At 40.7% G+C, this 13,877-nt stretch overlaps 1 protein-coding gene across 1 annotated transcript; it reads left to right on the top strand.

The window, feature by feature from the left end:
• The first annotated feature begins 12,156 nt into the window (after window positions 1–12,156).
• On the top strand, window positions 12,157–13,016 carry LOC141590346 (protein FAR1-RELATED SEQUENCE 7-like). Its single transcript, XM_074410943.1, has 2 exons — window positions 12,157–12,415; window positions 12,592–13,016. The coding sequence occupies exons 1-2, from the start codon at window positions 12,157–12,159 to the stop codon at window positions 13,014–13,016; spliced, it is 684 nt and encodes a 227-aa protein (XP_074267044.1).
• Window positions 13,017–13,877: the final 861 nt, after the last annotated feature.

Genomic DNA, 13,877 nt, shown 5'->3' on the forward strand with positions numbered 1-13,877 from the left:
CATGTTATATTTGATGAAATGCTAAGCCTATGAATCCTTGCATTTACTATCATCTCCTATCTTTTCAATGAGACTTGTAAGACATAACCCAACTCGAGTCTCATTAGACCATGCATGTTGTTGAGTAGGGAAGATTAAGTCGACTTGTAGGTGTTGTACAATCTAATCGATTCGGCACCGGGACCCAAACTTTCCTAGGATTGTAAGATATAACCCAACTCAATCCATCACAACAATAATTGCTTGCTTATAATTTGAGAACATGTTTGTATGATCATATCCCATGATTCCCCTATGATCCCATGACACCCTAGTGCCTTTAATCAATTGTTTACACCCCTTTAATTCATCTTGCTTGTTTATTTTCATTGCTATTTTAGTTTAGTGACCTTCTACATCAACCCAATTTGTGACACCCCTTAGACATCACTAGTTTCAATAGAAATCTCATTTCAACTCCCGTCCCTTGGGATCCGACCTTTACTTGCCTCTTTACTAATTGTAGAGTTGTTTGTGAAGCTATAAATTGTGTTTTGATTCGACCGTGACCCAACGACCACATCTTAATTTGTGAACACTAAGCGGACTCGCATAAAAAAACTAGCTCACTTACAGACTCATACTCTCTCAAACCCAACTGTTTAACATGACTCGAAGATACAAACGACTGCGACGCCCCTGAATCAAACAAAACAAAGGTGTAAACACCATTAACAAGAAAGGTACCAGTGATAACATGTGCGTCGTCCTCAACTGCTTGTTTCTCCATCATAAACAGCTTTCCACTGGTCTTCTGCCCACCTCCTTGGACAGTACTGGCAGAGGTAGTCGGCTTAGCACCCGACCCCTGGTTGTTGTTGGTGTTCGTAGCTGGCTTCTGATAAGAATTACCGCCATTGCGGTTACCTCCCCCGTTGTTGCTCTGACCTCCCCGATTGTTCCATGACCCAGCCGGTCTGTTGCTCGCAAAAGTCTGTGCCGGCCCCTGAGAAAAACTCCCCTGTCCCGACCTCTGGTAACCCCTGTTCGCCGCACTGGTGCACTCATGTCTCTTGTGGCCTACACCGCCACAGTTAAAGCAGGTCACACCCCAACTACCACCACTACTACCACGGCCACGCCCGTATGAAGCCCCAACACTAAACCCTGAACCAGAAGAATATACTCTAGCCTGAGTGTGGTTGCCCTTCTTGTAGCTAGATTGGCGACCACCCTTGCTCTCAGCCTTTCTTATCTCAGCACCTGTCTCCCGTGCCATCTCTGTAATACCCCGTATTTTATTATCGATTGAGCGAGATATTATTATTTAATGGTAGCGTAAAGGTAATTAAATCATGTTATTATGGTAATGGTAAAAGCGTAAAGGTAATTGATTGATTCATGTTGTAAGATGAGTCGGGTTTATAGTTTTAGGTGGCATTTTGGGTCAAGGTGTCATAGCCCATTTACCCACTTACCCATTTACCTTCTTACCTCACCAAAACCCTAAAACAAACCCTAATGCAACTTTAAAACTCAATCCCTCCTTCCTACCGTCATTTTCACATCACCATCATCAACCCCTTTTCTTTCACGTCGCAAGCCTTTTGTACAGCCAACGAGCGCACGCCGGTGAATGTGGAGGGAGTAGGGTCTGCCGTGAGTCTAGGGAAGCCGTTGCTAGTGGACGAGGGTGGTTGTATTGGCCGGAATAGCACAGATCGACGGCCGTCATAGGTAAGGTTCCCTGTTTTCATTTCTGTTACGCTGTTTTGATCTGAGTTGTACGTCTTTTAGGGACTGTTGTAGCAGTCGTCGGGGTGTGGGACGTGTTACTGGTGATGAGTCGAGTCGTGTGGTGGTAGGTAGGGTGGTTGTCGTTGCTGTTGGTGGTTGCAGTGGTGGTGTTTAGGTGTCGGGGTTGTTTGGGTGGTTTTTGTTCATTTCAGACATGGGGTAATGGGGTGGCACCACCGTGGACTCGGGGGAGGTCGAATCGGTGGTGCCACGTGTGTCAGGGTCGCCTTTCGACGGTGGTGTCAAGGGTGGTGGTTGTTAAGGTGGCGGGGTTGTGTCGTGGTGGCAGGCGAGTCAAAAAGGGGGCTGTTTGTGGCGTTTGTGGCGGCAGGGACGCAAGCAGGGGGTGTTGGTGGTGGTGGTTCTGACCACCGGCGTGGGTCGACCACGTTGGTGGTGGTTGGAGGTGCCCGAGCCGGACACAGTGTCGGGCCCGTGGTCGGCGAGAGGTTGGTGGTCATTGGAGTGAGTTGTGTCAGGTTGAAGGGGGGGTGTTTGTGTGTCGGGTTGGGTTTTTGTTTTTGGGTCTTTTTGTTACGGTTTTTTATTTTAGTAAGTCGGGAAATATGTATATTTCTATTATTTCTATTATTTACGTTATTAAGTCAATATTAAGTAGCGGTGACGGAATAATATATTTAAGCCTTGAGTCGGGATTTTATTTCGGGAAGGTTACTATTTTTAGTAACCTGCTATTTTTGGTAATTGCTATTTTGGAAACTTCCCATTTTAGGAAACTTTCTATTTTGGGTAACGTATATTTTTAGTAACTTCTAAATTGGGAAAGTTTCTACTTATAGTAACTCTTGAATATGGGAACGGGAATAGTTAAGTGAATTAATTATGTTATGTATATGTTTAGGTGGCGAGTTTCGGGTGGAGTACTTCTGATCTGCAGTTAGCTTAATACCGCTATTTGAGGTAGGGGAATACACTGGACTTGATATAGTACTATGTGACTGGATTGACTGAATCGGTGATTTACATGTTATAATATGATTGTCTGATTTAATTCCGTTAAGTACTACTGTTGAACTGTTTTATTACATTATTACATCGGAGTTGGTGGAGGTGGAGGTGAGTATGGTGTGGTGATAAGGCCCAGGCGGGTTCTGCAGGACTTGCCCTGGTGTCCTCAGCTGCGAGCTGGCAGATCGACTACGGTCGATATTTATAGTCTACCGGGGATCGGTATGGCTGGGTTGTCCGGGTTATGAGTTGTGATGGCGGTGGTGGTGATGGAGGAGCATGTGTTTTATGTTGCTGTTTTATTGTATTACCTACTCAGCTTCGCGGCTGACCCTGTGTATTCGTGTACGCCTGTGATGATCCAATTATTGGGGAGCAGATTGACAGGTATTTTAGAGACTGACGGGAGCTGGCCGGGAAGAGAGCTTGGATGACTGACTTAGTGCCTAGCCCACCTTAGTCTTTTAGTAGTTTTTATCAGACTTTATCTTTTGGTCGTATTTTGAGACTTTGTTTTATTTCCAGTTGTAATCTCACTATAAACATCTTAATAAAGTACTGTGCTTTCTTTCCTTTGTTATCTACTGCCTCGGGTTTCCGAGATGGTAACACCGTCATTTATCTGAGGAGTCCTAGTTCAGGTCCTTAAATAAATGGGGGTGTTACAATCTCTACCAACCTCTCAGCTCTCCCAGCCCTCTCATAAGCTTCCTTAACATCAGTAAGGACTCCCACGGGTAACTTATCCATTATCTTGGGGGTCAACCCCTTCTCGAACCTCAGAGCTAGGTTCTCCTCACTCAATCCCATATCCTCAGCATATCTAGACTTCTCATTAAACTACTTGTAGTACTCAGCCACAGACATCTCAGAGGTCATCTTAAACCCATCAAACTCCTCCCTCAACTTACTCCTCACATGCTCCGGCACGAACTCCCTCTTCATAGCTTTCCTAAACTCTTCCCAAGGGATATCAGGCAGCCCCTGCTTCTCATACATCTCTCTAGCACTCACTTTCACCTTATCCCACCACTCTCCTGCTGCCTCCCTCAAGTAGAACGCAGCTTGTTCTACCCTCATCTCATCCGGACAATGTACCAGATCCAGAATATTCTCCATCTCACGATGCCAATTGTCAAGAAGAATTGGCTCCCCGGTTGCCTTATACTCTTTCGGGTTAAACCTCGCTATATAGAGACTGATCTTAGAGTGATTAACCTCCTTATCTTTCCCCACTCTCTTTAGGGCCTCCGTAAGAGCATCTTGATGCTCCAACATCTTAACTATATCGTCGACGTTCATGCTCTCAGCTCTCGCATACAAAGCGGTTTTATTTGGCGGCATCTTGAAACTATATAAGAAAAGGTAGATATAAACATACATACTATAACCCAAAACACGAAAACAGCCTGCGTAGAACCCACTCGATCGAGTGCCAAAACCTACTCGATCGAGTTGAGGCTACTCGATCGAGTGCCCAACATACTCGATCGAGTGCCCCGACTCCAGACCCCAAACAGACCTTCTTATCTCTAACATACTCGACCGAGCTGACAAGCCACTCGATCGAGTGCCCTCTACTCGATCGAGTGCCCCTATGTACTCGATCGAGTACCCCAAAACACGGTTCTGACCATAAAAACGTCAACTATCCACTCAATCGAGTCAGACCCACTCGATCGAGCACCTCACCCACTCGATCGAGTGCCCCCGCTCGATCGAGTCATGCAGACTCGTGAATTCTACCCGCATGTTATCTCACTTCCCAATCTTACATATATTACCACACTTTCAATACTATCACAAATACTCATGTTTTCTAGCGATTCTATACACAATCAACGAACAATTCTACTCACGTTATCAAAATGCCACGTTATAAACAACCAATATGCCTTTTATTCAATTCACATATAAAACACATCTCTTTTCTTTTAACCATACTTTCAATTATCCACTTCCAACATCCAACAGTTCACAACACACACCGTTATGCACACAATTAAACCAGCAGACAACACATACGACCTTGACACATACCCCCCTTGTGACCGGTTCAAAATTGTAGGGCGAGTTCGCGACTTTAGGACGTCTCCCAAGCTTTTGCATTAGCTCCTACAACTTTTACCCCGGGTTCATTTTAATTGACTCCCTATATTCATTAAATTCATTAGTTACAGGTTTCAGGATCGTCGCTCCGATACCACTTTGTGACACCCCCATACTCCAAGTGCCATACCAGGACCACTCAGGTATAAAGATGTCACCATCTCGGTTTCCCGAGGCAATGATAATAAAAAGACAATAAAGAAACAACATATAAATAACATAAAGTTTAGTGAATACAATCCAAAACCAACTGATAAAATACGGTTACATGTTCTTAAACCAACTGTCTAAACAACTAAATAAAATGTCTGACAAACTATCAAGCTACAGCGGAAGACTCTATCATCTCCTGGTGACTCATCCCAGCTAACCCATATGTCTCGACTCATACCTGCTCAACAACTGCTCATAATCCCCGCATGGATCACCACAGTTTTTCAAAACAAAGACGGGGTCAGTACTAATCACACAATCATATATATAATCACTATAAGACAGAAACCAACATATCTCAACCGTCACATAACCCAAACTCCATAATTACTCCTCATCACTGACTACACACTAAAGTGTGTAGTCCTGCCAGAGTACCCGTCGCAACAAGTTACTCCACTCCGCCAGTGGGGGACCGCAGCCGTTCCCACCTAAGCCCCGCTCATACCATAGAGCGAATAACCCAAATCCATTAATGTGCACATCCCTTTTGTGACGAGTTCCACAGAAGGCGAATAATGGACGTGAAGCCACTCCCGCAAGTGACCCCACTCAGCCAGGGATGCACCCCGAATACCACAGACAGATACAAACAATTACAACTATCAACAGTAACCAATTCCAACAACCGTCACACAAGATTTAATACGATATTATACAACAATCACAACCAACAACCAACACATTATGTGACTAATACTGAGTAGGGAAACCCTACCTGGAATGCAACACATGCAGACGATCTCAACAGCTGTATCAAAAAGCCTCCTCTACGAATCCTCCTCCTAACATATCATCACATAATCACTAACCATTCCAAAAACTAACACAAATCCCCTATCCCCCAAATTAGGGTTTAAACAAACTTGATTAAATAATATAAAATCGGTACGTAGATCTTACCCTCGACACAAGGATCACAAAGATGTAAAGAACGATGAAATCCGACCTCTCAAGCTCCGGGATTTGTCAATAACACGGATGAATGCGAAGAACGTAACTTAAATCTCTTTTCAATGTAGTTAGGTTTGTAAAAGTGTATTATGAAGATGACGGAACGATTTAAATACTAATCCGTGTTATTAACAAAACCCGACAAAACATCACCCGTAAACCGAGCTACTCGATCGAGTAGCTGATGTACTCGATCGAGTGCCACTTACTCGATCGAGTACCCATGATGCTCGATCGAGTACCCTACAGGCAAAATACTTTTCAAAAAACCAAAACACCCTTACTCGACAGAGTAAGGCTCACTCGATAGAGTACCTAGAGGCTCATAAAACTGTAGTATTACAATCGTTCTCCCCTTCACCCACCACACACCACCACACCGACTCCCACACGCCGCGTCGCCACCTGCAACCGCTTCCTCCCCTTCTCCTTTCTATTTCTTTTTTTCAGATCTGAAAAAAATAAAGGGTGGTTGTTGTTGATTGGTGAGTTGGTGCCATATTTGTGGTTGTTTTTTTTAATTTTTTAATTTTTTTGGGATGGTGGTGCCGGTTTGTTGCAGGTGGTTTTTTTCGTTTTTTTTGTGCCGTGTGTGTCGGAGGGGGATGGGGATGGTGGTGGTGGTGGTTGTGGTGTTGTAGTACGTGGTGGGTGGTGGGTCTGCCGCCTCCTTCCCCTTTGTTTTTTTTATTTGGTGGGATTGGGTGGTGGTGCTATGGTGCGTGGTGGTTGGGCTGGTGGTGGGTCTGCCGCCTCCTTCCCCTCTCTTTTTTTTATTTGGTGGGACTGGGTGGTGGTGGTATGGGGTTGGGTTAGGATGTCGTAGGTTGGTGGTGGCGGTGGTGGTTGAGAAAGAAGTTTTATTAGGATAAAGTTACACTTCCGAGGACTAAGGTTACAAATTTAAGAACTAGAGTTACAATCTAAGACCAAAAAATTACGAGAAAAATTTCACCTCTAATGACTAAAGTTACACTTTCAAAGGACAAAAGTTACAGTTAAAATGGCTAAAGTTACAAAAGTAAAGTATAATAATTCAAACATTTACATACAAACCACTATACGACTAAAGTTACGACTCCAACGACTAAAGTTACGCCTTCAACGACTAAAATTACACTCGTAAAAGTATATAAATTCAAAGTATTACATACAAACCACCATATGACTAAAGTTACATTTCCGACGGTTAAAGTTACCCCTCCAACGACTAAAATTTTTACATTCAAACCACCATATGACTAAAGTTATAACTCCGACGACTAAAGTTACATCCCCAACGACTAAAGTTACATTCGTAAGATACTAAAGTTACATAGACTTTTGTTAAAATTACATAAAATTCAATTGATAAATTCAAATTTGTATATATAAGTTGGCCTTAAAAGGTAATATACACTTATAAATCATTAAATGCTTAAAGTTACACTCATAAATCAGTAGAGTTACACTCAAAAATGATTGGCTAAGAATAGGACTTAGGGACTCAACCAAAATTAGTGTGACACCCCGATACTCCAAGTGCCTTACCAGGCCACTTAAGGTATGAAAACGTCACCATCTCGGTTACCCGAGACAATGATAATCATAAGACAATAACGAAACATACTTAAAAGCAAAATACGGTTTAAAGTGATTCCATGTCAACTCCAAAACTGATAAACTGAAATACAAGGTTCTCAAAACGGTCTACTGATAAAACTATCAAAACTACAAAACATCGTCTGACACAGCGGAAGACTTCTAACTGCCACGTGATGACTCATCCCAGTTATCCCATACGCGTCATATCATACCTGCTCAATAACTGCTCACCATCCCCGAATGGATTACCACAGTTTTTTAAAACAATTAACGGGGTCAGTACTAGTTACATAAAACAAAGCCACAACGAAACAAATGCCAAACAGCTCAATAACACAACAATTCTCCAGTCTCCATAATCAATCTCCACACAACTAACTACACACTAAAGTGTGTAGTCCTGCCAGATTACCCATCGCAATAAGTACTCCACACCGCCAGTGGGGGACCGCAGCCGTACCCACCAAATCCCCGCTCATCACCACTGAACGACAAACCCAAGTTTCCTTAATGTGCATACCCCCTCCTGTGGCGGGTTCCACAGAGGGCTTACCAAGGGCGTGAAGCCACTCCCGCAAGTGACTCCACTGAGCAAGGGACGTGCCCCGAAGATCACAGATAGTTACACAACAACAATTATACTACACTATCAACAACCACCAAATCAGAATCCAATGCCAATACGATATACAACAACAACAGTAATCACCAACCATACTTATGTAATTAATACTGAGTAGGGAAAACCCTACCTGGAAAGCAAACACCACAAACGGTCTTAGCAACTAATCAAAATCTTTCCTCAACGAAACCTCCTCCTATAACATACATGCATACAATTACTACCATAATCACATATACCACCAAAATCCCCAAATTAACCAATTAGGGTTTTAAAGAAAATCAAGGAAACAATATAAAAACTATACAAGGATCTTACCCTCGACACGACGAACTCAACGGTACAACGAACGAGACGATCCGACGAACCTAGCCTTGGGATTTGCCAATAACGCGAAGAATGAGAACGACGTAACTCTTTTTCTCTCTTGAAAGGTTTTAGAAAAGTGAAAATTGATTAAGAAAGATGGCGGAAGCCTTTTTATATTAATCTCGCATTATTAACAAAACCCGGCTAAAACAACCCGTAAAACACACTTACTCGATCGAGTAAGTGACTTACTCGATCGAGTAAGTGACTTACTCGATCGAGTGCCTCTTACTCGATCGAGTGTCACACATACTCGATCGAGTACCCAACATGCAGACTATTGTTTTGCGTAAAAACATACTTACTCGACAGAGTAAGCCCCACTCGATAGAGTACCCATAAACATAGAAAACCGTAGTATTACAATTAGGGACTCATCTGAACCTATCTCTCTCTCTCTCTCTCTCTCTCTCTCTATATATATATATATATATATATATATATATATATATATATATATATATATATAGTAAAGTTCATATAGGTCCCTTATATGTTTTGAGTCCTTAAGTCTTTACTAGAGCCTTTGGATTAGCTTAATGGACCGTCTAGATTTGCTTGCTTTATTGGCAAAATAGGCGTAAAAAAAAGGAATTAGGTTGAGGAGGAGAGAGGGTGTGTGTGTGTCAGGGGATATGTCTATTACCCACTGTATACTACACAAACCCCACCAAAACATGGAGACTAATTTCACTCACCTTCCTCAACACACTACTACACAAAATCTCACCACAACACAATTTTAAAAAAACTCAACCTAGCTATATCTCCTTCCTGGCGATAATTTTCTTCCTTGATCAGCTTACTTTCTTCGTTGATCATCTTCCATCATCACATTAAGAGCAAATAAAAATCCTACTTCGAAGAACAATAAGTAGCCAAAGAACAAAACCGTATTCCAACATCAACAATGGCGGATTTGCAGATGATTCCATTTATTGATGGTAACTATTGTATCTTTTATTCATTTGTTTCATCCAACGTTAAATAATGATTCGTTTGTTTAGTTTTTATTTATCAAAGAAATTAGGTTAAATATCAACAGTAGCTTACATATGAGAAGTATTTGAAAGCTAGGGTTTTGTTATTTGAAAGCTCCAACATCAACATCAACATCAACATTAGTGAGTTCAACATGAAGTCTGTAACGCTCAACCTTTAAACAATGGAACTTTTCGTAGTTAAGGTCATAGTTGAAATTACACTTATCGACGTTGGAATTATTATTATGGTATAAAAAATTACAGTTTGTATGTGGTCTTTTAAAATTACAGTTTGTGAGAGTCAATATAGTAATCGCAACGTGACAGTTAAATGACTTCGTGAACACATATAAAGTGTAACTGTATAGTATAATTCTATTGTGTAACTGTAATGGTAAAAAGTGTAATTCTATATGAGAAAAGTATAATTCTAACTGTAAAGTATAACTGTAATATTACAAAGTATAATTCTAGCAGACAAAAGTATAATTTTAACAATCAACAGTGTAATTTCAGCACTATATAAATAAGTGATACTATAATATTAAAAAGTATAATTCTAACAGACAAAAGTATAATTTTAACAATCAAAAGTGTAATTTCATTTCTATATGAATAAGTGTAACTGTAATGGTAAAAAGTGTAATTCTATCTGCGAAAAATATAATTTTAACAAAAAAAATGTAATTTCAGCACTATATAAATAAGTGTAACTACAAGAGTAAATAGTATAATTCTAACAGACAAAAGTGTAATTTTAACAATCAAAAGTGTAATTTCAGTACTATATGAATAAGTGTAACTGTAATGGTAAAAAGTGTAATTCTATCTCATAAAAGTATAATTTTAACAATCAAAAGTGTAATTTCAGCACTATATAAATAAGTATAACTGTAATATTAAAAAAGTATAATTCTAACAGACAAAAGTATAATTTTAACAAAAACATGGGTTACTTTAACATGATATGTATACAATTGTTAATCATTGGACTATTGACAGATACAATTGAGCACAATGGAAAACAAAAGCCGAACGAGGAAGAATTTTGCAGGAACGTTAAAGAAAAGTTTACCCCATATGTTGGGCAGGAATTTCTGGAAATCGAGGAGGCAGTGTCATTTTATAAGATTTATGCTGTTGCTTGTGGTTTTGATGTACGGAAATACACGACAAAGAGATGGCGTGGCGGGGAAATCAAATCAAAAATGTTGGTTTGCAACCGCGAGGGGTTCACACATAAGGGACAAATGGAGTGTGGTGGCCGCCAGGATGCAGGTAGGAGACACAAAGTCAGGCGCGTTGGGTGCAAAGCAAGGATTAGGCTATTTATGAGAAATGGGGAATTATTAATTGACATATTCCACAGTGGCCACAACCATGAACTCATATGTGCCAGAGACAGAGAGTTTCAAAAGTTGGCATGCAACATAACAGATTATCACAAAATGATAATCCTTTATAACTCAAGGGTGAGTATTCTAGGTATTTATTACTTTGGCTTTAAAATGACACCGTGTTGGGTTTGCTGAAGTTAGCCTTTTCCTTCCTAAAATTACAGTTTTGTTGGTTAGAATTATACTTTCTTTGGGTTGTTGCAAGTACACTTTTGTTTACTACAATTAGTATATTAACGGTTAAAATTACACTTTTATATATTTCTAAAAGATTGTCATTAATTAACAGTTGAAGATAGGAGTAACAAAGACTTACAAAATTCTGAAGGAACATGTTAATGGGTTTGAGAACATTGGAGCTAGCTTAAATGATTTTAAGAACGTTCACAGAGATGTGAAATGCTACATTCATGAACGGGACGGTCAGATGTTCGTGGACCACTTTAAGGAAATGACTGTTAATAGGCCAGGGTTCTTCTTTGACTATGATGTTGATTCGGATGGTAGTCTGAGTAAAGCTATATGGGCCGACGGTATCGCTAGAAGGAAATACTCTGTTTTTGGTGATGCAGTGTCGTTCGATCCAACGTATTCTACCAATAAGTATGATATGGCCTTCACACCTTTCACAGGGGTAGATCACCATAAACGATCAGTCACGTTCTGTGGCGCGCTGGTTGCTCATGATGACGCGGATTCGTTTCAATGGGTTTTCAGCCGCTTCTTGGCTGCGATGGGTGGGAAGGAGCCTAAGTATATTATCACCGATCAGGATCCTGGTATTCTTAAAGCGGTACCCATCGTGTTCAAGACAGCGCGTCACCGATATTGTATGTGGCATATCATGAACAAAGTGCCAAGCAAGTTTGGAGTGACGAGAGAAGATTATTCTGAATTTGTAAAGAAATTGAATGCCATTATATGGGATGAAGACATTAAAACGATAGAGTTCGATGCAAAATGGGAATAAATAGGACGAGAACACACAGTTAATAACATTGATTGGTTTAAAGAAATGTATGCTAAGAGGAAGCATTGGGTTATGGCACATTGTAGGGACCTAGAGATGGGTGGTGTAATGAGGACAACCCAAAAATAAGAGAGCGAAAATAGTTTTTTTAAGAGATTTGAGAGCAAGTCGGGAACGTTAGTTGAGTTTTCGCTGCGTTTTGACAGCGCGATGGACCAACAAAGACACACGCAGAAGAAGCTTGACAATGGTAACATACACACTTCCCCTAAAATATCAACGCATCTAGATATCGAGGTGCACGGGGCGCAAGTGTACAGTCATAAAGTATTAGAGGAATTTCAAGAAGAGGTCAAGTACTCAATCGATACTTGTAAAATCAGGGGTTTTTCTGAGGCAGGCTCTTTAGAGGTGACAACTGTAAGAGATGCAAACAGGGACAGAAATTACCAGGTTACGTACTGCCAAGGTATCATTGTCACTTATTAGAGTTACACAATTATTCATTACCATTACCATTATCTTTATTAAAGTTACACATAACAGAGTTACACTTATGTCGGTTAGAATTATACTTTAGTCTGTCAGAGTTACACTTTTTTCTAACTGTCTAAACTATTATATTACTCTATAATGTTGAACTAGATACATTTAAAGCAACTTGTAGCTGCAGAATGCTTGAAAGGAAAGGCATTATATGCCGGCATGTAATATGGATTTACTCATCAAACGGAGTGAAGAAAATTCCCGAACTGTATGTTGTTAACAGATGGTGCAAAGATGAAATCCGCATGAAAATGTTCGATTATAATGGGGAAGCAACTGAGGATGTTGATATAATAGATGGAAAACAGATTGCGATGTCAGTAATGTGGTCAGAGATTCATAAGACAGTTGCTATGCTCATGGGCAAATTAAAGGCGGATGTCGACAACTTTTCTAGTGTAATTAGAGAGTTTAAGGAGAAACTATCACTCTATGGATCACCAATGAATAAACAACAACAGTTAAAGAAAATTTTTGGCTGTTCTGCTAGTCAGGATATAACCATTTTGCCGCCCAAGCAATAAAAAAACAAGGAAAGTGGAAAGAGAATGTTGTCGCTTAAGGCAAAAGCAGTTTCCTTAGCAAGCAAGCCAAACGCATGTGTAGATACCCAGTATCTGCTGAGACTCCAACAAACACCCGATGATTATCGGATTATAACATGCTTTGGAATCGCGGCGTTTGATCGACAGTTCGTGTACAACTTTACATCGGAAAACTTAAAACGATTTCGAAAATAAAACATTTCAAAACTTTTCAAAAGTACCTGGAGTGTTTAATGCATGACGACGGGGTCGCAATGACACTAACTAGAGTCAAAACCGACACCGGACCAAAAACCGACTCAAAAATTCAAATCCCGACTCCAACAACGAGTCAAACCGAGTCAAACACAAAAAATAAACCATTCAAATGCTTCCATGTTAAGATTTCCCGGATTCATGTATGGTCAAGTACCAAACATGTGCATACAAATCCTAGGATAGAACAAATCATGATTGCATTTGTGTGAAAGCGACAAGACACCTCGAAGACCCGCGACGTGGCTCGCGCCTCTTTGAGCAGCCCAGGTGGCCACGTCACTCAAAACTCACACAACCACTCATTTTCCTATAAATACCTCTCAAATGCCCCCATTTGAGAACTCATGCGGGTGTCCGCCCACTCTTTTCTCCCTTAAAATTCTCGACTCGACTTCCTAAGTCACAATCCGACGCGTATTTACGACCTACCGATCGTAAATACAAGCCTTACACATTGTTTGGTACCGTCATCGTGCATTAAATCACTTGACCGACCACTTCGACCACTACACAATCACTAAACTTAACAAAACACTCTTTTTACTTACTAAAACGGTTTTAAACCGAGTCTTTTCCGACCAA

This window comes from Silene latifolia, chromosome 7 (assembly GCF_048544455.1).
Source record: "Silene latifolia isolate original U9 population chromosome 7, ASM4854445v1, whole genome shotgun sequence".
NCBI classification, from domain to species: Eukaryota; Viridiplantae; Streptophyta; class Magnoliopsida; order Caryophyllales; family Caryophyllaceae; genus Silene; species Silene latifolia.